The 26,734-nt window shown below is 43.1% G+C and overlaps 1 protein-coding gene and 1 non-coding gene across 5 annotated transcripts in view; both read left to right on the forward strand.

Moving 5' to 3' along the window:
* HNRNPUL2 (heterogeneous nuclear ribonucleoprotein U like 2) overlaps nt 1-25,467 on the forward strand; it is a 28,501-nt gene extending 3,034 nt beyond the window's left edge. The window contains exons 2-16 of one of the 4 annotated variants that reach the window (XM_054992704.1): nt 1,976-2,108; nt 3,033-3,106; nt 3,966-4,105; nt 8,150-8,362; nt 11,916-12,006; nt 12,112-12,224; nt 12,599-12,862; nt 13,562-13,684; nt 14,238-14,366; nt 17,366-17,534; nt 17,664-17,864; nt 18,830-18,874; nt 19,376-19,455; nt 19,754-19,864; nt 22,503-25,467. In XM_054992704.1, the coding sequence (XP_054848679.1) occupies nt 1,976-2,108; nt 3,033-3,106; nt 3,966-4,105; nt 8,150-8,362; nt 11,916-12,006; nt 12,112-12,224; nt 12,599-12,862; nt 13,562-13,684; nt 14,238-14,366; nt 17,366-17,534; nt 17,664-17,864; nt 18,830-18,874; nt 19,376-19,455; nt 19,754-19,864; nt 22,503-22,574 (1,958 nt within the window). In that variant the 3' untranslated portion in view covers nt 22,575-25,467. The remainder of the gene's footprint in view (nt 1-1,975; nt 2,109-3,032; nt 3,107-3,965; nt 4,106-8,149; nt 8,363-11,915; nt 12,007-12,111; nt 12,225-12,598; nt 12,863-13,561; nt 13,685-14,237; nt 14,367-17,365; nt 17,535-17,663; nt 17,865-18,829; nt 18,875-19,375; nt 19,456-19,753; nt 19,865-22,502) is intronic. The other 3 variants (XM_054992715.1, XM_054992723.1, XM_054992730.1) reach the window with 3 other exon arrangements.
* Nucleotides 15,457-15,596, forward strand: LOC129346050 (small nucleolar RNA SNORA17). The gene has a single exon (XR_008598687.1). It is a non-coding gene; the product is annotated as a small nucleolar RNA SNORA17 (small nucleolar RNA).
* Nucleotides 25,468-26,734: the final 1,267 nt, after the last annotated feature.

The raw sequence follows: 26,734 nt of genomic DNA on the forward strand, positions 1-26,734 counted from the left end.
CTAGGAAGTTTAATGGCTAAGAGCAGTTTCAAATATTGCACCTGAGTCACATGACCACTTGTAGTTTTCAGACACTTAAGCTACTTGTCTGGATGTTCAAGAAAAGAGTTCTAGTTCTAAGTAGCAAGTATTGCTAATTTCTGCTATGCTTTCCGCTAATTTCTGAAATAGAATAGCAGGAATGATTCTGATATTTGCTTCATCCAGATGCTTCATTCTCTTTAAAGATTGAAAATGCAATGATTTCTGTTCTTTTAAAAATATTGTGGCAAAATTAGTCCTTCTGAGTGACAGTCACCTTAAAAGGAAGATACGGGAAGTTAGTGTAAGGCACACAATACTTAATTCCTTGTAGATTTTTATCTTTGGCTTTGCCACCTTTTGCATTTTGGATTCAAAATCTGTCATTGGTTTGTTGCATGAAATCGATTCACGTATAACACCTGAATTAATTGGTCATGTGAAATTACCTTCTTGAGTGGAAGTCAGAATGTGTAAAATTAAAAGTATGCAGAATATTTGAGAGTATGAGGAAACTGTCCTCCTTGGTTGCAGTTTTCTGTGATGCAATGCACATGGAAGCGGCTCTACGACTTTGTCCTTTTGAGACATTGACAACTGCACTTCGTTTACCAGTGTCCCCAAAGTACAGCCACTTCAAGTTTTCTTTCTATAAACAAAACAGACCCTGGAGTATAAAATAGCAAAATCAATAGATTTCTGGGGTTCAGTGTTTTTTTATTCCTGCAGATGTAACGTGAAAAATGTCTCAAGATTTTACACAGGAAAGGTGGTCCAAGGAAGCATTGAAATGAAGTGTTACAGCTGTCTGTAGGTTGACCTAAGCTCTGGGCTTCTACTGAAGAACATTAATTTTATTTACTTCATTTATACTCCACTTTCCTCCCCAGTGGCTTACAATATTCTCCGTCTTCAGTTTATCTTCACAACAACCCTGAGAAGTAGGTTAGTCTGAGAATGTGTGACTGGCCCAAGATCCCCCAGTGAGTTTCCATGGCACAATGGGGATTCAGACCTTCGTCTCTCAGATCCTAGTCTAACAATCTAGCCACTGTGCCACATTGGCTCTCACCACATTAACCTCCCCACAAACAATGAGTTTTCTAGGGTAGAAAAACATCCTCACATACCAACAGCATTAGTAATTAATAATGACTAGAGATGGGCACAAACCGGAAAAAAAAGAACTGTGCGGTTCATGGTTTGTCGCATTTCACGAACCTGCCCAGTTCGCGAACTGGCTCGTTTGGGTCGTGAAAACGTCACATCCAGGTCAGCAGAAGGCCACTTCCGGGTCAGCAGAAGGCCTGCAGGAAGTCCATCCCCTGTTGCCTAGGAAACTGATTGATCGGTGTCAGGCTATCTGCAGTGACAGACCAAAAAACAAACCAAACAAACGGGCCTAAAGTTTGTGGCAGTTCGTCAGAAATAGGCTCTGATGAATTCCTGGTTCGTGAACCATGAACTGGCCCGGTTCATCACGAACTTTGGTTTGTATTTCGGTTCGTGCCCATCTCTAATAATATTTCACGATTCGTTGATTTCTAATAGCTTAGGTTCAAAAAATATCAAGAAACATTTCTGCTTTGATAAATATGCATTTGGTGATGATGTTTTACTGTCTTATAGTACTGAATATATCTCGCAAATGCAATTTGAAAGTTTTTGGTGCTGCTGCCACAGAAAATTCCTATCAAATGGCTATAGTGAAAAATAAAGTTTTGTTACTTCTTCCAGGCCTTGTATAACAAGACTTGGTAAAGGGTGTCTAGAAAGCCATGTGGGGCTTGCTAGCAGTGATTATTTTTGTTACTCTGAACACCAGGGACTTTGTCCGCTGTAGGAATTCAAGATAAATACTTCATGGGTATTCTTCTCTTAAGTATGTTTGCGAGAGAACACTTTTCAGGTGACTTTGAAGACTGCTATATAAAATCCTCCCTTCTATTTGCAGCAAACGAAGATGATGAGAAAGCAAAGCAAGCGGGTTCAGATGGAGAACGCCGCGGGCTAAAAAGACAGCGTGAAGAGAAGGAAGAGCACGGCCGTGCTTATTACGAGTTCCGAGAAGAGGCATACAATAGCCGGTGAGATGCACATCATTTTTGCAAGGAATTTAAGCCAGTTTGTAGGCAGCGTGTGAAACATACAATTTGTGGAGGATTGGGTACACTAAGCGAGGAGTGGGTTAAGGAGTTTAGAATATTCCATTTATTTATTTAGTGCTAAGATCCCTGTAGCCCACGGATGGATGTTTAAATTTACAAGTCCAGAGCACATACTTAGGGGACAACTGTTTTTTGTTAAGTGCTCTAGAATATTCTGTCTTGCTCAAGAACACAAGACATGTCTGGCTGGGTCATACCAAAGAACACCTAGTCCCCAGTGCTTTTTTTGCAAAAAAATCAGGAGAGTTACCAAATACTTGATGTTCCACTAAGTATTGTCCAGTTATCCATTAGTGAATTGCTGGCTATCTTTTGCTCTGCAAAAGCTCAATTAGGCAATCAAGGAGATTTTTAGGACTAAATTGTGAAGGTTTCGTTTCATGAACTTATTTTTCTTATTAAAATTGCTTTATATTGCTCACAATGGTTTATCCTTTTCCATCACCTGAGTTTCCAATTCTGCATATTTTCTTGAAGACGGTACTGCTTTTTTGAGAGGTGATATTCCATAAAGAAGTTGTGTACCTCTTAGATTGGAAGAGGTTTGTGCAATTTCCCTTGAGCTAAAATAACACTGGGAATGAATATTTATTCAGGGAGAGGGGTGGGAAGTTTTTATTTATTTATTTATTTTGCTATGGTTTCCCATAATAAAATAAGTTGGGACTTTTTCTTTTCTCTCAGAATACAAGAAAAAGTAAAAGATGGGTAGTTTCGTGAAATGAGAGACGGTAAACAGAAAACAATTGTACATTTCTGTGCTAGTTTCTTCTGTGTACCAGTTTTAACTGCTGGATGCATTTCTAACCTAACTTTGATGTTGGTTCTCTCCCATCAATGTAGATCCAAGTCTCCACCACCACCAGAAGAGGAGCCTCGAGAAGATGACGATGAGAATGCTGTGATTCTGGACACCTGTACGTAGCTGTTTGTCATACTATCATATCTGTATAATAATTCAAGAAAGTATAACTTCATGAGAAACAGTATGAAGCAGTGGTTTGCATACTGGACTAGGTTCTTTGAGAGCCCAGTTCCAATCCCCGCTGAGCCAGGAAGCTTATTGCATGACCTTGGACCAGTCACTTCCTCTCAGCATAAGTTCCTTCACAAGGTGGTTGTAGTGCCAAAATAGGGAGAACCCTGGAGGAAGCACATGATAAACATTTGAGAGAGAAGTTTGTGCACAAATGAAGATTGGTGTGTAACACTGGATTTCAGTCATATTCCATGTTGGGGAAAGCATTCGTGATTGGCCTTCTGATGACTCTCTACAGTAAAGGAATTGTAGATGAAAACTATATTCTAGTGTGTTGTAATTATGCTCAGGATGGATTTTCAGATTGTGTAAGAGCTTCCCTGAGTGCGGTTACAATGAAATTGATGGCTGATCTTGAAGTATCCTGGATGTGCTTTTTTTATGAAATGAGAGGCCAAGGGAAGGAATCTGAGGAAGCAGAAACTTTGCAGAGAGAAGGAAAGGGAGACTAGCCTCATTGTCTCCACTTGCTAGTGAAGAAGAGCTCCCTGTATTTCATTTAGACTATGACTTGGCTAAATTCACTTTACTGTCTATTAACCAGTGGTTTAAAGGTTTACAGAAGCCTCAGCCAGGTCACTGAATTCCATCTGGTATCTCACTAGTTTTCTGTCCTTTTACTGGGCGCAGCTCATCCATGTCTTAAGTTTTACTTCTAGGACAGTTTTATAGCATTAGGAAAAATATCTTTGACAATAACTGATTTTAAGTGCTCATTGCTCTGATCTCTCTCCCAGATACATCTGATCTCCACTTCAGAGCTACCAAGGACCGTTATGGAGGGCAACCGTTGTTCTCAGAGAAATTCCCTAACCTTTGGTCAGGAGCAAGAAGCACACATGGAGTGAAAAAGGGGAAAGTCTGCTTTGAGGCAAAGGTGAGGATGCTTGTTCTATGAAACGTGCATAATCCATATTACAACAGACACTTTTGACTAACACATTTTATTGTGGTAAATGCTTCTGTGAGCCCGGGCGCACTTCACCAGATGTATAATACATTGTCCTCAATGGTAGATATATGCGTACTCTTATATATTACATGAGTACAAACAGAAAGGGGTACAAAATAAAGCTAGTAGGCCAAGCAATCCATAGGTATGTAAGGTGAGCTCATGAAAGCAAGATCCAGGCAGAAGGAACATATTTCCCCAGAGTGTGTGTGGACCTCTCTTGGCTTGCAGTGAATTGGCAAATGTCGATATGTGAAGTGTGCACAGGCCTAAAGAGGAACTTTGCCCCTCTTAATGAGGTAGTGTTAGTTTTGAAAAAGGGGGGTACCTGTTAGGATTCACATGCAGCTATGACCTTGAGCTATTGATAAGCACCCCGTGTTGCCCACATTCCAGTTCTTTTCTGTTCTCTGGAGCTTTCTCACTGACACCAGAGAAGCATCTGGGGAAGGGAAAATGGCTGCAGTTCAGTTCAAGTCTGTAGGCCTAAGTTCTGGATCCAAGAGTCACCTCTAATGGAAACTACTCCTAAAACTGACTGTGAGCTAGACTGATAAAATTCATATGCAGATTCGACACTAACTTAGTTGTTTCCACACAGGTTGTTTCCCCCTTTTAAAGTTTTGCTGAAGTGTGTCAGCTTTTAAATCTGTTACTGAGTAGTCCAAGGAGATTAAAATCCTCAGGCGTTGGTTTGAGTGTTTTCAGACATTCAGCTGATAATATGTGACCATTTATTCTCTTGTATAGAGGCAGGCGGTTTGGCCAGCATAAATGCTAAAAGGGCATTGATGGCATGTTGAGTTCCCTAGAACTTCAGCAACAAGTGTGGTCTGAGCCAGTTAGATTGACACATAATGCATTTATACGGGCAATCTGTGTCTTGGGACTGTTTATGAAAGAGAGCCCTTTACTATGAATGGGAGAGTGTAGCACTCTGGCCCCTTTTATATCTCTTTGTGTGCGTGGACCTTGATATGTGTGTGTTTGTGTGGCCATTTTTAAGGAAACGTAGCTATTTAAGTTGATGTTCTTTCACTTTTCCTTTGTGAGTGTGTATGCGTGCAGCTCTGTGGTTCATTTTGTTTTACTGGTATTTTGCCTTCATTAAGGAAATCAGAGTGGCTTAAATGAAGTTCTCAGGCAGTTTCTCACAAAGGCTTCTGACAAAGCTTGCTTGGTTTCAGCAAGGTTACTGTGTTGTATGTTATAACAGCCCTTCTGTTGGGCAGTGATGAGGGTCTTCTGGGCAGATTTTCTGATTCAAATTTAAGTATTTAAATTATGTTAGTAAAAATTAAATAAAGTTAACCAAAGAAAGCAAATACACCATATACAAGCACTGGAGTTTATCTGTGCTTCATATCCCACATTTAACCTACCAAACGTGACTGATCTGCAGTACAACAGCCCTGACAACTATAGTTAAACAGTCCATATTTGCTTACGTGGGGCAGAAATTTTCCACAGAAAATCAAAATATTTTCTGGAAATTTTTTTACTCCACATCACTGGTACTAGGACAGGCTTCATTTTTTTAATTATATCTTTTTTTTTTCTCCCTCACATTCACCCTGAGATGCTCAGAGAAACCTTGAATATAAACAAACTACAATATACACAAGCAAAATACAATTAGTAAAACGCACACAAAACCATTTCCTATGCAAGTGCTACATCCAGTGGCTGGCTCAGTTTGTGGCCATAGGCTATGAGCCACAGATGAAGAGCTGTTTGGATTGTGCCAAAAGGCTAAGGCCTCTGGCCATGCCCAGGCTTACACTTGCAAACTGAAAGGAGACAGAAACGCAACAGAGATGTTGCACTGCTGGCAAGATGCTCATCGTCATTTCCACTGTCTCAGTGGATTGGTGACAAAGAATAGTCACACAAAACTCATCACCCACAATGTCATCTCAGTTAAAGTCAAGACAATTTATTATTATTTACTATCCTATATAGTAAATTGGTTTAGCATAGTTAGCACTCTGAAGCTGAATGTAAGATCCTTAATGTATTTGGGCCCAAATCTTCCTTGGTATCCATTTAATAAGAGAATGTGCAAATCTAGAGATGTGAGGGCCCAGAAAAATAAGTCGTCCCCCCCCCCCATTTTTTCATTAGAAAAACTAGGAAATTTTGGACATCACTGGAAAAACTCTTAGGTTATAGACATATATTTTCAAGAGTTTTTCTTTAATGTAAATCATTTTGGTAACTATTAATAATAATGTATTCAGGGATAATATCTTAATAAAGAGCTTAGTGTTTTCCAGTATTGTAAAGTTTAGCTTAATATCTAAACATGCTAATAGCCTACCTATTGTGAATATGAGAGTTTCTGCCCAAACACATTTTCTTTACTACATAATTGGTTTTCTGCATTCAACTTACATTTTTTCTTTCCTCTCAGGTAGTAAAAATTAAGATACGTGCTCAATAGTAGCAAAGTGTGCAGCAATTTACTACTCTTTCTCAAGTACTGGAATTTTACTTATAAAAAATAAAGGCATTAATGCTTTAAAATTCCATAAATATGCCAAATACAATTTTATATGATAAGTTATAAATGATACATTTCTGTTTAAAAAATGGATGGGCGGGTTTCCTCTGTGGCTTCTAAATTTCCAGAAATCTTACAGCTCTGGACTCTGCTGATGTTCTGCTGGTAGAAAATAATATTCTCTTGCTATCTTTTTCTCCCAGCAGTTTCATGTTGGGTGAACCTTCAAAGACAAAAGGCCCTGTGGTTTTTAGGGGTGCTATGAGGAGAGCAATCAGGCAAGATGCTCCTCTTCTATCTGTGGAATGTCAGTAGGATCCGACCCATAGTCTCCTGGCAACATCACAATGAAATAACACTTTCAGATTCAGTCACCAAAAAGGCAGAAATACCCACATTTTCAATTCAGAATGTCATAGCTACATCCTTTAAATAAACAAACAAGCATGTATGAAATTCTGCATACTCAGAGCTGGTTCACTGCACAAATGGCTGCTTGAGGTTCTATAGCAGCTGAGGTTTCGCTCAAGGCAGGGTAAAGCTGTCCTGATTGTTGCCCCCCTCTATTAGGAGCTGCCTTTCTGAAAGAACTTGTTTATGGTTAATAGCCAAACTGGAGCCAAGAGCCTTCTTGCAAATAATTGTAGCTCTTAAAAAGTATATGTAGCCCTCTAATTTGATGCTTTCAGTAGGAGTGGGGAGAGGAAAAAAGGGCTAGAGTTGCTTCCCCTGTTGTCCCAGCCAGGTGGGAGGGGTTGTAGGTTCTTTAAAGCAGCTTGCTCTTCAATTATTGAATGTGTGGGGAGGCAGGAGACCTGCAGATCATGAGTGGTGAGACAGAGGCAACCTGTGCATCCTCAGTGATACTTCCAGGGCTTAGCGCTGGAGTTGAAAGCATACTCCTTGGCTCTGCCCAGGTAAGGTCTTGGTACAAATTGCTTAAATAGAGTGATAGCCATGTTAGTTGGTTGTATCAAACCCATAAAGTAATCTTGTGTCACCGTAAAGACTAACAGGTTTATTGTAGTGCAAACTATCATGGCTAGAGCCTGTTTCATAAGATGCATGAAGTGCAGTTAGCAGATAAAACTACAGAAAGTGAAAGTTTGTAACAGTGTGGCCATGAAATGCAGCAAAACTGAAAAGTACAAGATAAGCATGGTAACCATTCACAACTGACTTAGTGTAAGCCCTGGTTAATGCTACTAAATCTACTGTTGATTTCTTGTTCAGCAACTTTATGCAACAATAAATCTGAAGTCTTTTTGGTGCCACAAAACTTTTTTTTATAAGGGAGGACAGCAGCTGCCATACCCATTGAAATGCCTTTGCAATGAATGAATAAATGTGTTATCTTAGTGGAGATGGGAGCTGGTAGATATGGGGGTGGGCATTTTCAAAGATGGCCAGTGATACGTAAGAGTGCTCGCTGATTAGCTAACCTCCATCCCATCCCGCCGTCGAAGTGGAGCCCAGCCCCTTGGTTTACTGCGGAGCTGGGTGACATGAAGAGGGCCGGGAGACGTCTAGAGCGGCGTTGGCGGAAAACTAAGAGTGAATCCGACAGAGCGTGCTATAGAGCTCATTGGAAGACCTATGAGGCGGCGCTGACAGCGGCAAAGAAAGCCTACTTCTCAACCAATGAATCAACTAGTTCGCGACCAGCTCAGTTTGTGAAGGTATTTCGGCACTTGCTGACTCTTAAATCTGTGCCATTAAACTCAGGAACAGGTGATTAATTGTGACCCTTTTTGCAAAGTTTTTTGCTGATAAAATACCTCAGATCCGTTCCAATTTGTATGCTGGTTGTGATATAGACCAGACAGAAGTGCATCATCTGGTCCATCTTTAGATCATTTTGACCCAGTTATCTTGATGGATATTAACAGTATCTTGGGATCTGTGCAAGTCATCCTGGTTGTTAAATCATGTAAGGACCATATTAACAAGTCCTTGACGTCCATAATAAATCATTTACTGACTGGGGCGCCTTCCCTTGGCCACTCAGAGAGGTGGTTACTTTCATTACTTAGAAAACCATCATTACAGAAAAATTATGTGGCCAATTTTTGACTGGTCTCTAATCTCCTGTTTCTGGGAAAGGTAATTTAGAGAGCGGTTGTGGATCAACTTCAGGTCTTCCTGGATGACTCATCTGCTCTGGAACCTTTACTGTGGTTTCAGGCCGAGCTACACAGTGGAGACAGCGTGGTGGTTTTCGCTGATGATCTCTGTCTAAATGTAGACAAGGGCCATGCCTCTTTGTTGATCCTACTAGATTTATCGGCAGCCTTAATATGGTGGCACATGCCATCTTGTTAAGCCATTTGGAATAGAAGAATGTATTAGGGAATGTGCTTTGGATTGGTGTAAATTGCTCATTATGGATAGGGCTGAGAGGATTGCTGTTGGAGGTCATGAGTCTGGGCTCTGTCCTGTGGGGTTATAAAAGAAGCCGTCCTATACCTCCATGTTATTCAAATTATGTAAAGCTGTTAGAAGATATTACTTGTGGTTTTGTAGTTGGTTTTCATCAATATGCTGATGATATCCAGCTCTATATTTCTTTATCCAAATCATCATCTGATGATGTAGAGGTCCTGACCCAGTGTCTTACTTCCGTGGTAAAATAGCTAAAAGTTGAAACTGAATCCTGATAAGATAGTTAATGTTGGTTAGGAAGGTCTTGAGGGACTTTGTGCTCCCTGCTTTTGGTAGGATCCAGCTGAAACTTTCTGGCTCAGTTAAGAGCCCAGAGGTTATGTTGAATCTAGCATTATTGCTGGAGAAGTAAGTTAATGCAGCTGCAAAAATACATTCTTCTAGCTTCATTTAGCCTAGAAGATAGCCCCCTGCCTTGACTTGGCTGACCTGGCCATGTGGATCCATGACGTGATTACCTCAAGAGTAGATCATTTTGAAGCACTCTATGTGGGTCTGCCCTTGAAGTCATCTTGGAGACTTCAGTTGGTTCAGAATGCCTCAGCCCGGTTACTGTCAGGTACAAGGCAAAACATGAATGTTACGCCCTTTCTGCTGTCACTCCATTGGTTACCGATCTACTAGGTTCACTTCAAGATTCTGGTTATCCTAAACCCCTTAATGGCCTTGGACCCACATACTATCTCTCCTGCTGTGCTCTGCTGCGACAGCTTTGCTCCCCTGAGCAAAGTTCTCTGGAGGTGCCACTTTGCAAATGGGAAAGATTGGCAACTGCTTGTTCACATGTTATTTCTGCTGATTACCACCTTGTGGAACGGGCCTGCCTGACAAGATCTGGAAGGTCCCCACACTTGTTTTACGGAATGTGCGAAACCAAAATGTTCAGGAAGGCTTTTTTTAAATAGAAGGTTTAGAACTGTAGTATAATGGAACAGTTTAGGAAGTCTATTTTATTAGGAAATAAGATTGCAGTTCATTGTATGTATCACCTTGCTTTTAGTGCATTGTCTTTTACCTTTGTAACCCACTTTTTGCATTAATAGTATTTCATGCCTTAGACAGGGTTCTTTTTCATTGTTTTCCAATTCTGTAATCCTAGTCCTACTGCATTGTCTATTGGATGTCTTATACTGTCTGAATTTTTAAAAATATTTTGTAATTTGCCTTGAGTCTCAATGAAAGAGGTGAGCTATAAAGGAAGTAAATAAATATTATATATTTAATATTGAAGAAATTTAAAATAAAAATATTCAAGGAAGCTTATAGGTTACTTTCCTTGAGCCTGTGTTGTGCTGTCTAGGAAGTAACAGCTGGGAGTGGCAAGATTGTCTCCTGCTTGGAGTGATGGTATGTCTTGAGCTGGTCCTCCATCCTTATTAGAAGTGGAAGGCAGACCTTACTTAAGAGCATGATGTTTAATTCTTAAGACATCCAATTGGCAGCATCATTATTCATGTCATGTCAGTGTCTATAGAAACCTACAAAGCGTTTGAACTTGAGATTGAAAGTTACCAAATATATTTAAGTGAGTAGCCATGTTGGTCTGTAGTAGAAGAACAAGATTCAAGTCCAGTAGCACCTTTAAAACCCACAAGGATTTTCAGGGTAGAAGCTTCTTAGAGTCAAACCTCTCTTCTTCAGATATTTAGCACGGGGGGGGGGAGCCTTGTACAGACTTTGCAAATGAATAGAGACATAGGATTCTTATCTCACTGGTGGTGGTGGTGGAGAGTGCTGTCAACTTGCGGCGACCCCTTGTGGGGTTTTCAAGGGAAGAGACTTAACAGAGGTGTTTTGCCGCTGCATAATGACCCTAGTCTTTCTTGGAGGTCTCCCATCCAATTACTAATCAAGGCCGACCCTGTTTAGCTTCTGAAATCTGATGACGTTGGGCTTGCCTGGACTATCAAGGGCAGTGCTGTTATCTCTCAACAGATGCTAATTTTCTGCATTTCCTCCCCTCCTCTAATCAAGCTGATTACATTTTACAGTGTACCTTTACATCTTGATACCCCTGTTTGCAACACTTCCCACCTTCAGGCTGGGATATAAGAACTCCGAGATCGCCATTCCTGCTTGCATCTGATGAAGGGAGTTTGACTTTCAGAAGCTTATATCCTAGAAAATCTTGTTGTTCTTTAAGGTGCTAGTGGACTTGAATCCCGCAGATATATTCAGAGAAGCTGCGTCTGTCAGATTTATCTTCCCTAATCATCCATTAAGTCTTTCCCATCTATTTTATGGAACTGTCACAGTTATCTAGGTAGTGCACATTCCTTGCTTTCTGCAGCTGTGCTTTGGTGGTTGCATGAGTTTAGCATACTTGTTAAAGAAAATAATAGATCATATATATGTGTGTGTGGGAGAGGTGACTTTTATTTGCCAAGGAGCTGAGGTTAAGATCTGCACCCCAGTTTCCTGCTATTACTGTAAAATAACTATGGTGTTACCACTGTGGCCACTGTGCAAAGGGATCATGGCTCACATTTGGAGAGCTGCCAGCAGAAGCGTGTGATCAGAATAACTACAGGTAGAACTCGGTGACTGTGAAGAGGACATTCCATACTGGAGTAGCATTAATTGCTTTAGAATGGGGCAAGGGGCACTATGAGGACCTATTCATAAAGAGGAATGTTTGGGTTGGTATTTAAATAGAACTCATTACATCATAGCAAAAGTCTTCTTCTCCGGGGGAAATTATACTAGGCTGGAATGGTTGTCACTCCTAGACCTGTTTTTCAGTGTTTTGCCAGATGCATCAGGTGGCTGCTCTCCTTTGATTTGTCTTAGGTGGCCAAAACCCTCCCATTGAAGGAAGGCTGCACAGAGAACTCGCTGCTTCGCGTCGGATGGTCCGTCGATCACTCTCGTACACAGCTAGGTAAATAATACATCCTTCATGGTGGCTTCACAGCTTGGCTAAGCTGTTGCAGCCATGTAGCTCATGCTCAAGGTGCAGCTGTAGTAAGTGTTTGCTCTCTTCTAGGTGAGGATGAGTTTTCTTATGGCTATGACGGACGAGGGTTGAAGGCTGAAAATGGGCAGTTCGAAGAATTTGGTCAGCCCTTTGGAGAGAACGATGTGATCAGTTGCTTTGCTGTAAGTGCAGTAAGAGAGGCCCTGAGCCTGCTCTTGGGGGGCTTCCTTGCCATCTTCAGAGTAGGCTGGGTTATGGGAACTATACTTGCATACGATCAAAATGTAACTCATAATTCAAAGTTAACTCCTGCTCCTTTCCTTGGTGCAGTACCATTCAGGGAACTACTTTACATTTAGTCTACTGGCATGGAGGTTTGCTTTGAGGCTGCTTAGAAGAGTAACTGGCTGAGTTTCTGAGTAGGGCCGCAGAAAGTCAGCTTGCTGTGTTCCAGGGCTAATAGACCATGGCTTTGAAACATACGTCTCTGAGACAACTGCATGTAGTTGTTGCTAGAGAGGTCATCGCTCACATGCTTCTGTGCCTTGTGTTGTAGAACTTTGAAACTGAAGAGGTAGAGCTCTCCTTCTCCAAGAATGGGGAGGACCTGGGTGTGGCCTTCCGGATCAGCAAGGAATCTCTAGGTGATAGAGCTTTGCTGCCGCACGTGCTGTGCAAGAACTGTGTTGTGGAGATGAACTTCGGCCAGAATGAAGAGCCTTTCTTCCCAGTTCCTGAGGACTTTGTGTTCATTAATGCTGTCCCTGTTGAGGATCGTGTACGCACTCCTCTGCCACCCAAGACCTCTGAGGAGTGTGAGGTAACAGCCTTTCCTGTTGTTTTCACAAGAGAACTTCTCTCTTGTTCTGTATGGGTCTTCTAGGCTGGGCACTGTGTTCCCAGAGCTGTTACTTCCCTCTCTACGTTTCCATCTTGGAGAATAACCTTCACTACGTAGTTGTATCTTTACCCTTCAGGCAAGGCAGGTGAAATCTGACTTGTCCTCTAGTGTGGACAGTTGAGTGGGAATGGACATTGGTTGTCTGGGTCTACCCGCTTTTTTGTGAAAGCTGATTTCTTTGTGCCTCCAGACTCTGCATTAGGGAGAAATGCTTTGTCTCCTATTCCCCTTCCTCCCAAATGTTAGTCGGGAGGAACTGTTACTGTAACTGATCCCCCCCCCAATGTTAATCTTGGGGGATCAGTTAGACTGATAAATAAGTCAATGGCCCAAGGGTAAGCTTCTCAACTGAGTAAGTATTTAAGATTCTGATCTCCCTTGTTTTAGCCCAATGCTATTACCTATCCTGAGAACAGGAGAAAAAAATATTATCTTCCTCAGTAATGGTTAGAATGACACTTGTGGTCTTTATCTGAGTTCATGCTAAACTTTAGCTTAACAGTGACAGTGCAGTCTTAATGGAGTAGTGGCAGCTGCCTGCATGGTCCATCAGTACTCTCCTCCCGTCGCTGCTTTTTCATTTTTCTAAATTTGTTGGTTTTCTCTCACCTGTTCTAGGTGCTGTTAATGGTTGGGCTGCCAGGATGTGGGAAAACCCAGTGGGCACATAAGCACACCCAGGAGAATCTAGACAAACGCTACAACATCTTGGGGACAGATGCTGTTCTCCTCCAGATGAGAGTAAGCAGCCAGAGGTTATGTTCGCATGAAGGGACTTTGCCCTCCTGACTAGAGGCATCCTGTAGCAGAAATGTTGGCTTTTTCACTGGTTGCCAGGATCTGGGCTTTTCCTGGTCTACCTCCATATTAGCAACAGCAGAAAGATTGGGCCTTTTGATATTGTGTATCACCATCAGATACAGAATAAGAAATTATGGACAAAATAAGTGACTTTTAAACAATCCTTGAAAATATGCTTAATATGACTACAGTATGCATAGGAATTAACTTACGCTGTAGATTGTTTTACATTAAAAACTTTGTTACATGTTTTGAATGAGTTAAACCTTGTTTTTAAAAATGTTAAACTCATTCTGAAGGTAAAAATATTTCACAGGAGGATTTGTTTTTAGTTTCCTCCAAAACTCCCAGGTTTTCTACTTGGAAAAAATCCCATTCTCCCCCCCCCCCCGGCCCCGCCTTTCACATTGAGGTCAAGCCATCAGCATGTTGGACTTATGTCACTGCATTTCTTGATTAACTCCTCTTCCTCTCCATATTTTCCCCTTTTTAGACAAAGGGACCTGAAGTCGAAGAACTGGACACCAAGAGTCAAGATCAGCTCATTCAGCAAGCTGCCCGTTGTGTTAGCAAGCTGGTCCAGATTGCCCCCAGGACAAAAAGGAACTTCATTCTTGACCAGGTACTAATTACAGCCAGATTGCATCTCCTTTGCATGGCAGTCAGTCAGTTGTTCCGGCTTGACAAAGGGTTGGACACAGAATCCATACTCATATGTAACTGGTAAAGGGAGAGGCTTCATTATTGTATATTGCTTGACTAGCAATCAGTCGTCTTTACTTGTCTGTTCACTTCTCTTACCTGCTAAAATAAACATTTTAAGATTATGTGCATTGCATCTTTTTGCAGGAAAAGTTGGCATACTGTAGTTCTAATTTTGGAGACCAACTGATGAGACTCTTTTACAGGCTACTCAGGCTTTGAGGGTAGATGACCTGGGATAGCCTGATCTCAACAGATCTCAGAAGCTAAGCAGGGTTGGCAGTGGTTAGTTCATGGATGAGAGGATCACCAAGGCAGTCCAGGCTTGCTATGCAGAGGCAGGTGATGACAAACCATCTCTGTTAGTCTCTTGCCTTGAAAACCCCAGCAGGAGTTGCCATAAGTTGGCTATGACTTGATAGCATTTTACACGCAACAACAAAAAGATGTTAAAAAATTCAGCTGCAACATACTGAAAAGGCATACTAGTCAATTTGTAGAAACACCATAACTGAACATTATCTACTTTAAGACTGCTGGAAAGGTCTTGACTGCTGCATGACACTGCAGGGCAGGCGCGGACATTGGGGGAAGACCTGGTCTAGAATGATGTTGCTGAGCCCCAAAAAGGCGTTAAGCAAGCTACTTTGCCCATCAGGTATTTTTGTTTAAACACTGGAAGTAACACCTGGGAGGGAAGCAGGATAGAGGTGCAATCTGCGTGAGAACTGACAAACTTGGGAGGAGTTTTTTAATTGCCAGGTAGATGGGAAGGCACCTCAAAAGTAATTAATGAAAGCTGAAGAAAACTTCCGAAAGGGACCGATTATTAAGGGAAGCAACTTTTCCCTAAGAGGTTAATACTGTTAGTACAAGAAGGAAGATGAGAGGGTAGGGGGAAATGAAACAGGATTATAACTGCTATTATGATGGCAATAAAAGGAGCTGTAATGGAGTTCCTTGGAAGTCGAGTGGGATATGTTACAGATTCTGGAATGGGATGTTGCTCCTGTGCCCCTAGAGGCGTTACAAGCATGGCTGTTGTGCTGTGTTTGTGTCATTAGGTGGCAGAGAGAAATGGGCTGTGTCTACGCTCTGTGCTCGGAAATGTAGGCCTGTGGGCACTTAGAATGATTAATAGCCTGACAAAGCAACAAACTGCTGTCTTGCACAGCAGTGCAGGTCTCTGGGTCTTGCTCAGGAGGTTCTGGCTCAGTGGGAAACAGTGTGATGCGTTTCAGTGAATAGTAGGGTATGGCTGTAGAGGTGCTTTCCCCCCTGCCAATGGAGGAAAGTATTCCTGAATGGTTAGACCTCCTATTTACGCTGCAGGCAGAGCAAAGACTTGGATATCTGGCTGGAGGCCCTAGTTTAGCATGTGAAAATGGGTTGAATTGACATCGTGATATTACACGCCAAACTTCTCTAGCTTCAGAAATTGCGGGAGGAACAAAATCTTAACATAAGTAGATTCTAATGCATTCCATTTAAAATGTGGTTCCATAAAAGAGGCCTCCAAAAGAGCCCCAAATGGATACTCCAATTGAGATAGATCAAGATGGGTAGCCTTGCTAGTCTGTCTGTAGAAAGAGTTCAGTAGCACCTATAAGACTAAAATTTGTGGTTGGGTCCCACCACAAATTTTGTTCATCTTATAGATGCTACTGGACTCCAGTTGAGGTGAGGGGACCCAGTAATTTGCACACACACATGCCTGGCCGCCTCTCCCAATATGTCCCCCAGAGCGCCTTGCGCTCTGTGGATAAGCAGTTACTGGTGGTCCCTGGCCCGAGGGACATTTGCCTTACCTCGACCAGGGCCAGAGCTTTTTTGGCTCTGACACTGGTCTGGTGGAACGCTCTCCCAATGGAAATCCAGGCCATGCAGGATTTGCTACATTTCAGCAGGGCCTGTAAGATGGAGATTTCCTGCCAGGCCTGTGGCTGAGGTGACAGCGTTCTGTCCCTCCTGACTGCCTGTGCTCCACTCTGTGCCACCCTGGATGTGATCAGTAGGCTTACATTACCGGCTGCACCCTACAGTTTGGTTGCGGCCTCAGTGAGACCTCATAGTTGTTGCCTTTTAATTGCTGGTTTTTATGTGACTTGCGATTCCTCTTTTTTAAAGTGTTTTTAACCTGTATCGATTATTGTTGTGAGCCTGCTTGCAGGGAGGACAGGATATAAATGGAATGAAACAAATGTCACAAAGAGATTAATCTCATTTTACAACTTGAGTACACCCAGTGAAATTGACTGGAAGACAAAAAGAAGCTCTGCATTTGCTGCTGAATTAACACACGAAACATTGCAAGATATGATCTCTAAAAAGATCAGGCAACTGAATATGGCTATCCAGCCATGTTAATTAAAAGTGGAGGCTCCCATGCTTTGAAGCAGTGGGTTGGTTTCTTCCGAGTCATTCCACTGGCACTCCCCGCCTCTGCCCCCAGATCTAGGAACATTTCTTTGATTCTTGCGTCCAGGAAAGTGCTGCTGATAGTGGAATAGATCAGTGGGATCCAATCTCAGGGGCAAGGGCACAAAAGAAAAGTGTGCCCTTCATATCAACTTGGCAGCATCTGGCTGAGTGCTGTTGGAGACAGACTGCGGGACTCAAAAGACCGTTGGCCTGATCCAGTACTTATGACTGCAGGAACTCTCTGCAAGTGAACAATTAAAAATTTACGTTTCTACCAAATTCTGGTCAAAAGCTAGCTTGGAGAATTACTACTTTCCTTACCTCATTAGCTGGGTAAGGTGGTTTAACTGCTAGAAGCCAAATTAATGTCTTTATGCCCATGTGCTGTGTGTGATTTTTGTTCAGGTGTGAGTGTCGGGTTTTTTTCCTGGCGTTTTACCTTCAGTGGGAGGTGGCGGTGTTTGCATTTCTGATGCGCCTGTCTCTTCCTCTCATCAGTGTAATGTGTACAATTCCGGCCAACGGAGGAAGCTGCTTAACTTCAAAGGGTTCTCACGCAAGGTGATTTTAATCGTCCCCAACGAAGAGGACTGGAAACAGAGGCTGGAACTGAGGAAGGAGACTGAGAAGGATGATGTGCCTGAGTCAGTGATGCTGGAGATGAAAGGTAGGTTTGGGGGAAACGTCACTGGGCACGCAGTGCAGCTAGAGCTTTCTTTCCCCACTGAAAAGCAGAGCAACCAAGAGCTTCCCTCTCACCCTGGCATCTTTGTCTGCTGTGTCTTCCTGTTTGCAGCCAACTTCTCTCTTCCGGAGAAGTGTGACTACATCGATGAAGTCCTATACCAAGAGCTTTCGAAGGAAGAGGCTCAGCCCTTGGTCACTAAGTACAAGGAGGAGGCCAGGAAACTACTTCCGCCCTCTGAGAAACGAACAAGCAGACGCAACAACCGCAACAAACGCAATCGCCAGAACCGCAACCGTGGCCAGGGATATGGTGAGGCTTTGCAAGTAGTAAGAGCGGGAGGTTCTCCTGAAATGCTGTCCTCATGCTATGAGGACATACCCTGAGGATGTCTGCGCCCTCTGCTTGAAGGCAGGATTTCCTAGATGGTATCCCTACTGTAGTCAGCTCATTCTTCACCTCATTGTCCTCTAGATATGCTCTTCTCCGTTGGATCTTAATTGCCTTGGGGCGGGGGAGTGTCCAGTGTGCTCAGAGTAGCTGGCCATTCCAGTCCACCTTCTTGCAACACTGTGGACGGAAAGTCACACATTAATGTTGCATGTCCTTTTATACTAAGTCACCCATAACCATATGGAAAGGCAGAGTAACTGAGCCTGCCCGATGGGGATTTTCCCACTTGACTCTACTTTTTCCAGTATACGTATCCTTGCTCATCCTAGGCCACTTGTTTGACACTCATCCACACTTCTGTGGCCTCTGTGTTTGCAGTCCCGTTTTTGGGCTTCCCACTTAAATTACCTTATTCCTCCAGGCTGCAGCCTGGTGCTCCGTCAGTCCTAGGCAGCAGGAGCTGAGTGAGAGAGACTGTCGATTGGTTCTTGTTGCTGCAAGCGTTTTGGAAAAACGTTTTCCTAAATTCCCATTGCTCTTCCAGCCAGTTAAGAATTAGGTTTCTCTGAACCGATCATGCCGTTAGTCTTTGTGGATGTATGTGTGCGTGTTTGTCCTTTTGGGGCTGCTGTACACCTTTCTGTTTCCACGCCAGATTGTAGTGCAGCGCTTGCTAGAGTACATAGGCTTCTGTAATGCTGCTGCTGAACTCATGTTCCTCGCGCCTGCTGCTTCTTGCTTACTGAAGAGCGCTCCTACTTTGCTTCGGCTGAAGCCCCTGGCAGATGTAGTTTCCCTGGCAGAGCAGGCAGCCCCTCGTCCTGGTTTTGGAGGAAGCTGGAAATTAAACTCTCACTGAGAGCCTTTTTTTTTCTTTTTGGCAGCTCAGCCCAGGCATCCAAGTATGCAGCACCCCCCCGGGCTGCTGTGTGAGTAGTGCGCTGGGTCTGTGGGAATTGGGGGTAGGGCAGGGAGGTGGGAAGTGGGTCGCACACTACAGCGTTGCTTGTGGGTAGAGGATTGGGTGGAGCTGGGTTGGGGGCGGAAATTGGGTTGAGATAGTGCTTGGGGAGAAATTAGCTTAAGTGTCACCTGTATTTTGCCAGCCTCTCCAGTGAGCTCTCCTAGTGGCAGATAGAGGAAAAAATACAAGATTTGGCTGGCCACAAAGTTGCAGAGAAGCTTTTGCTGATTGTATTATCTAGATAGCAAATGTTCTTTTGCATTCTTGGTCTGTTTTGAGAAAGGTAATGGATGGCAGCTCAGCTTTGTGTCTTTCCCTCTACCCCAATTTCCCCAAATGTCTTCTATGCTGTAAATGTGTATTGTCGCCTGGGAAGATGCCAGTCAGTTGGCACCTTGGCTGCAATGGATGTTCTCAATTTTGTCACTGAGTTGACGCTGCTGTCTCTCCCCCCCACCCCTTTCAGTTGGTGGACAGCGCCGAGGTTACGACAATCGGGTGTATGGGCAGCAGCAGCAGTACTGGGGGCAGCCTGGGAATAGAGGTGTAAGTATATCCCTTCTGCTTCTTGTTCTCCAAACAGGAGGGGTTATTGATGGACAGCTCCACTTCCCTGATTGTTTCTGAGCTGTATCATTCGAGCATATCTTTTGCCTCTGCATGTTTGGGAAAAGATCAAAAACTAAAGGCATTTTTTAAAGAACCTAAACATTGAGCTCTATGGCTTTAAGAGGTATTGCTGGAGAAGACCACTTAAACTCACTTCAAAAGTCGGAGGTATTATGAATGGAGGTGGGATGCTTTGACTACCGTGTAGGGCTGAATGGGCTGCTTTATCTTGCAGGGCTACCGCAACTTCTATGACAGATACAGGGGGGATTACCGGGGGTTCTATGGACGCGATGATTACAACAGATACTACAACAGGGACTACTACAGGGACTACAATCGGGAGGTGAGAGGCTGCAAGCCACATTCTTTTGAGAGAGATTTTTTGCATGTTTCTGTTGAAACCATTCCTGGAGATAACTGCTGCTAGAAATGTGTTTCTCTACTGGCTAAGAAAAGTGTTGATTCTCAGCCCAAAGAACAATGTTTTTCTTGTTGAAAGTGTTCTGCCTCATAATGAAGATTCTCAAGGTGATTTAAGATACAGAACAAAATTAATGAATTAACAACACAGTTATAACAGCGCTCTACACTTCCACAGTGAAACACCGATCAGATAGCAATAGGAATCAAAGGAGCAACGGGAAATGAGTCTCTGTCAGAGCTAACAAATATAATAATCTGTCACCAAAGCTTGAAACTCTAAAAGGGTCTCCTCCAGGGAGGGAATTCCATTAAAAGCTCTGCCTGTCATTAGTGACCTGCTCCTGCTTTCTTGCCTTTGCTGGGTGGAGAGTGTGGCTCAGTGGAAGGGTGTCTGCTTCATATGCAAATGCTCCTAGGTTCAATCCTCTGCATCTGCAGCTAAAAGGATCAGGGAGTGGGTGATGTGAAAGACCTCTCATCTGAGACTCTGGAGAGCTGCTGCCAGTCTGAGTAGACAGCACTGACTTTGGACTGGCCAGCCTGATTCAGTATAAAGCTTCACTTGTGATCCCAGCCTCCCTCCCTTTCTGCTGCTTGGTTTGGTCTGTGGATGCCCTGTTAAGCTCTTTATCAGCTTTGAGGCAGGAGATTGTGAGTTGCTTCCAATAGCATGTTGACTGGGCAGTATCTTATGTATACTGCACAGACTTGGCTGCAACGCTGTACCTGCCAGGGACAAAGGCGGAGGCAGCAAGAAGAGAAACTGGAGGAAGCTGCTCATGAACAGTAAAGAGAAATTGGAATACCCAAATAGAATGAAAATGGCTCCTGCTGAGCCAGCCAATCAGTTGTGCAAAACCGGCTGAGGAGGAACAAACTCAGAAAGCCTTCCCAATGTGCTGCAAAGTGCCAGGGATCAATGTTCTACCCACCCCTGGTCCAAGCACATAGTACAGTAGTAGCCCAATCTACCCTAAGGTTAGGTTACATGGTGTTTTCTAGCTTATAAAAATGAGGTGTGGTGGTTAAGAACAGCAGGACTCTAATCTGGAGAACCAGGCTTGATTCCACACTCCTCCACTTGAAGCCAGCTGGGTGACCATGGGTCAGTTGCAGTTTCTTGGAGTGCTCTCAGCCCTACATCCCTGCCCACCTCACAGAGTGTTTGTTGTGAGCATAACAACACACTTCCTAAACCCGCTGTGCTATGAAAACAGTTCCCGTATCTGCATAATAATATTAACCTGCCTCTTGTTCCGGAGAACAGCAGAGACCCTTTAGTTCCCTCCCCCCCCCACCCCTAGAGGTTAGGTAGATGGTGGGTGGAGTAGGGTACTAGTGCCTTTTTTGGTGGTATTTCTGGAATTCTCTCCCTAGAGAGATACAATGTCTAGCTTGTTTAGAGGTGCTGAGCTAAAATATTTAGAAATTTGGAGATGTTTTAGTATTTCTTGCTACCTTTTCTTTTTACTGATCATTGATCTTTTGATAGCTTTGGTTGTGATCTATGTCAACATTTCTCAAACTAGAATCTGGGGACTCCCACGGGCCCAGAAGGGTCCTGCAGGGGATCTGTAAATCCTTTGTAAGAACAAAGGAGAGGGCAAGCATTTATGTGACTTCTGGTTAATGTGAAAACAGAAGTCTCTTTGGTATTTAGGAATAGGAGATGGTGGTGGGAGCATATTACCTCTCTTCAGAACTTGGGAACTCGTAGAGCTCACACTGCCCGTAAACACCTTTTTAAAAAATATCACTTTGCTGCTCTAGCTAGAAAACATGCAGACTACAGCCCTAGAACTCTTAATTGGTTAAGTAGCTCCGAGGAAGTACAATCCTTGTGCAGGCTTCATAGTTTCCAGTATATAATGGAACTCCTTCCAGTGAAAAGGATTTCACCATATAGAGAGATGCCACTTTGCATCCATAAATGATAGTAGCTAATGGCAGTCTTCAGTTGAATATTGGAAATGTAGGTCTTGTGTGTTGTTGTTTTTTTTTAATGAGGAGCTCAAATTTTTTCCAGACCCCACCTCTGTTTAGAAACTATTAAAACCAGTAAGGAACTTTCTGTCTCTTTTGAAAATTCCTTTCATGTCAAAGGACAAGACTGATTTAAAACTTGAGTCAAAGCCTTTAACGTTGTGGCCCTATAGAACCAGCTACCCTCTGGGATCTGACGGCAGCCATGTACAGGCAGTACAGCCATATTTGTTATAAACTTGCTTTTAAAGCACAGCTGATGATGTCTCCCTGTATTGTTTCAAAGGTGTAAAAGGATGGAAGTCTTTATGAGGTACATATAACTTGCTGCAGATAGTTTGAAAAGGGAGGCTGTCCCGAGTGTGGTGTATGCCAACGAAGGAGGAAGAGAGGGCTTAAGGGTCCACTTAAAATACTTTAATTAGAATAAGAGTCCTTGATTTACTGACGTTTAAGAACCAATGACTTATGTTTTAATTGTTTACAGTTTTGTTAGCCACTTTTGAATACTTTTTAGCCAAGAGGTTGGACAAAAATCTCTTAATAATCACTACTTCTGTTGTCTTCCCTCTTAGTGGCAGAACTACTACCAAGACAGAGACCGATATTACAGGAACTACTATGGTGGATACCAGGGGTATCGGTGAAACCCCAGTCATCGTCACCCTTCAGCCAAGCAACAAGATTCTACTAAGGGGAAGTGTCTCTCATTTCCCAGGATGCAACCAATGGAAACAGGGCTGTTGGGAGAGAGGCAGCAGGGGCAAAGGGGGCGGGGGAGGGGGGGAGGTTTAAAAAAAAAAGAAATTGTAAATTTTTTTAAAAGTTTGTTGAAAGAATATTGTCTTATTCTATAAAAAAAGAAAAAAAACATTTCAAACCTAGTTTAGACATTTGTAATCAAAATGTTTGCGCGAAGAGGAAAGCAGCACTTAGCGCTGCCTGTGATTGGACAGGAAAACATGACATCATAGAGTAGCTGGACTGGCAGCCAGGCAGGGGAGGGGGAGGCACAGGGCTCACAGGAGATCCTCTCTGAGGGCACATAGGTGAGGGAATGCCGGGGGAAAGGCGGCCATGCAGATGGGGTATACATTTTGACCTTTTTTTTGCAAAAACTTTAGGGGTTCTTGTCTGCCACTTTGTTTTTGTTTTGGTGGGTGGGCAGTGGTATAAATTCTCTTCATGCCAGGTAAACAGGGAGACCTCTTCCATATTGGAGACATGGAGAAGGTGGTCATGGTGCTCCCTTTCCCTCTCTCTGGGTGTTTGACCTGTTTTTTTTCAGACAGTGAATTGCTGGGAGGCTTGTATGGGCATTGTGTGTCCCAGGACAGAGGCTTCTCTTGAGCATCTCCGTACTCTCCCAGGAGTCTTCCGTGACATCTTAGTGTGATACTGTGATCCATCTAATAGAAGGAAGTGCAGGAAGTCCTTGCCTTGTTTTCCATGGCCAAAGCAGGCTGCCTTGGGTGGTCCCCCTTGCACAAGCATACACCCTTCCTCCCAAAGCTTAGCTGACCCCTTTCTCTCTCTGTAGCATCTATGCTCTTGTTAGTGGAGTGGAAAGGAACATTTTTTTCTCAGGGTTTCTGCAGGATCTTCTCATTGTTAGCACCTAACATGTATATAGGCAAAGTTGTGCAAGCATGTAATCATCACCTTTTGAGGAGCTTAGCGCTGAGAATAGCAACAATTTTATACTATCAGTGTAGGGGGGGGGAGCTGTCTGGGGGTGAGAGGACACAATTCACTCAATGCTTGTTGTGGTTTTGCTAAACTTGGTAGGCTCTGTATATAGGAAACTAAGTGGGAAAGGGGGCCGAAAGAGGGACTACGCTTCTTTAGGGGGGTGGGGGAAAGTTGTATGTGCCCCTTGCTTGAAAAAGTTAACTTTCTGAAACCTTGCCCTTTGTAAAGTTCAGTTCTCAGAAGGTTTGAGGGTGTAAACTGTGGGCTTCTATTGAAAGGCTCCCTTTTTTCCCTGATTGGTGTGCCCCAGTACCTGAAGTGTTCTCTTTGGTGTTTGTCTGATTATGTGGAGGAAGACGACTATCCCTTCACAGTAGCCAAGTGGGTTGGTTCAGTGGCTGGTATCCTTTTCTTGCTTTTTTGTTTTTTGCATTTTTTTTTCAGGTGGCAGGGGAAAGAAGATTAATTTTGTTCCTCATCCTGAAACTTGGGGATCTGATCACTAATGTTTCTTCCTGCCAATCTTGGTATTGGGGGTGAGGGTGGGGGTTCTGCGACAGGATGCCCTTCCCTCATGGATGTGAATGGTGTAAATTTCCCTGGTTTCTGGATCCCAACTGCCTCCAGCTTAGCTAATTATGTCTGATTCCCCTGCCACAGGGACTGAAGATTTGCCTCTATTCCTTGTGATTCACTGTTTGAAATTCAAACTTTTTAAATTTTCCTTTAAAAATTTGGTTTTTTAAGAATATGCTCAAAAGCCTTTGTAAGTTGCTCTGTCTCCCTCCCCATGAAAATGCTAATTTCCTGCATCCCAGCTGGGCAAAAGAATGGGGGCCTGCCAGCTCCAGAAGGCATTGATAAGATAAGGGGGCAGAGGGAAGGGGGAAGGCAGCTGTCTCCCAGCCTTCTTGCCCTTTTTCAAACTTAGGAGCTAGAGAGAAGCAGGATTCTTCTATCTCCATGCATGTGTGTATTCAGAATGTTTGATTGTGTGACAACTGTTTTTATAACAAAGTTAAACTGGTATTTTAAATGCTTCAGGCCATTAGAAAATATTCTTCTGGGGAAAAAGGTGGGAGGGGTGTGTGTGTGAGAGCGAGCGCAGAAATCTTCAGTAGCTGAACACTCGCGTGGGTGTGTGATGGCTTGATGCTATGAAACAATTATTTGAGGTGGACTTTCCAGCATATTGGGGCATCGGCAGCCCTGATGTAAGCAAGCAGGTCCTCAGGTGTACCTTTCAAGATCTCGCAGGACAAAGGTGGAACCAGCACCGGGCCCAGATTAGCTTCAACAACTTTGGGAAGTGGCTGTCACAGTTAAACGGAATAGCTTTCAGAGCTACAGTACTTTCTCTTTCTGGGGGGAATGACTAAAACTGCTGCATCCTAGACCATCAGAATGAGAGCTCTTGGCAACTTCAGTAGATGTCTTCTTTTTTTCTGCACATTTTTGTTTTAAAAAAAAATAATTAAATGGTAAAAAATTACAAAAAAAAATCCAGCCTGTTTAAAATCTGTTAGTGTTTTTCATGATTGTATGTCTTAGTTGCTGTAGATGGAAAGCTCGAGCGAAACGGAGGCTGTAAAATGTTTTTACAAACTGTAAAACGTTTAAGTGGCCAGTAAAAAGGGTTTTGCCATTGGACATGTAACTGTGTGGTTGTTTACATCTGTAACTTTCTTTCCTTAACAATTCTGGCATATGTAGGTTGATAAACTTCCATTTTTAGAATAAATAACCATTCGCTTGACTCCACATCTTTCTGTTGCTGCACTGACTTCTTAGGTGTCGTTATGCTATTTGCTCGTCTTTTCTCCCTACCCCAATAAAAAAAGTGAAAAAGACTAAAAGCAAACTGAGCTTCCTTTTCATTCAAGTGAAAGCCGGGGTGGAAGCTTCTACTGGGCTCTTACACAGCTTTGTCCTCTTCTGTACCTTTCAGCTATTTGAATAAGGCTGTGAGAGGTTTCCATTCCTCTAAATTCCTATTCTTCTGTGCCAGGAATCTCTTGTGCATGAGAGAGGATCCACTTAATTAGTAAAACAGATTCATACCCATCATCTGCATTTTGCAGATGGCTCAAATGTGAGGGACCACAACCACTTTTGGGGGTGATAATCTTAAAAATCAAAGTAGACGTCTTCCTATCCCTGGATTACCACATCAATTGGAGAAGTTGGAGAGGAGCTGTTATCTGAGTCTCTGTACTCATCATGAGTATCCAAGAGGGAAATAGCACTCGCTAATCTCTTGACACCAGAAAACATGTAAATGTTGAGGTGGTTGGGTTAATAAAACAATACAGTAGGACTGTTCTGCCCACAGCTTATCTCTTTACTTGCATTTTTCAGTTCTGTCACGTTTTAAGATAGACCTTTCTGAATTTTTATTGACAGCTATGGTAGGTAAATGGAATCTCTTGTTTATATGAGAAATGTAGTCTTGGGATTCTAATGGTACCGTGTATTGTCCTTCATGGCAACAATGAGAGACTTAACTCTTAACGGAATATGCCTCCCTTTCTAAAAAGATGCTCTGAAGACTTAAGCAGCTTGGACTACTACACTTAAAAAAAAAATTCCCCCCAAGAGTTAGCCACCTCATGGTCTTGCTATTGGGAGTTATTGGGAGTTAAAAAGCTGGATATCGGGGAAGGACAGGGACAATGTAAAAGGCTGAGGTTTTGCCCTACCCTATTGGATGGGAGACCTCCAGCGACGACCAGGGCTGCAGAGGCAAGCAATGGCAAACCACCTGTTAATCTTTTGCCATGAAAACCACGCCAGGGATCGCCATAAGTCAACCATGGCTTGAGAGCAGGATTTCATTCATGCGAAATCAAAAGAGTCCAGTAGCACCTTTAAGACTAACCAACTTTATTGTAGCATAAACCGGTTAGTCTTAAAGGTGCTACTGGACTCAGACTAACATGGCTAACTCCTCTGCATTCATGAGGTGGAGGAAGATTCTTTTGCCACCATTTTGCAAAGTGCCCTTTCTTTACAAAGCACGTATTTTCCGCTTGTGCCTGGGGAAGAGCTCTGAATAACCCCCTTGTGGACTATTGTTGCTGCTGACCTGGCAGGCATTCTGGCGTTGAGATCTTCC

This window comes from Eublepharis macularius, chromosome 1 (genome assembly GCF_028583425.1).
Source record: "Eublepharis macularius isolate TG4126 chromosome 1, MPM_Emac_v1.0, whole genome shotgun sequence".
NCBI lineage: Eukaryota > Metazoa > Chordata > Lepidosauria > Squamata > Eublepharidae > Eublepharis > Eublepharis macularius.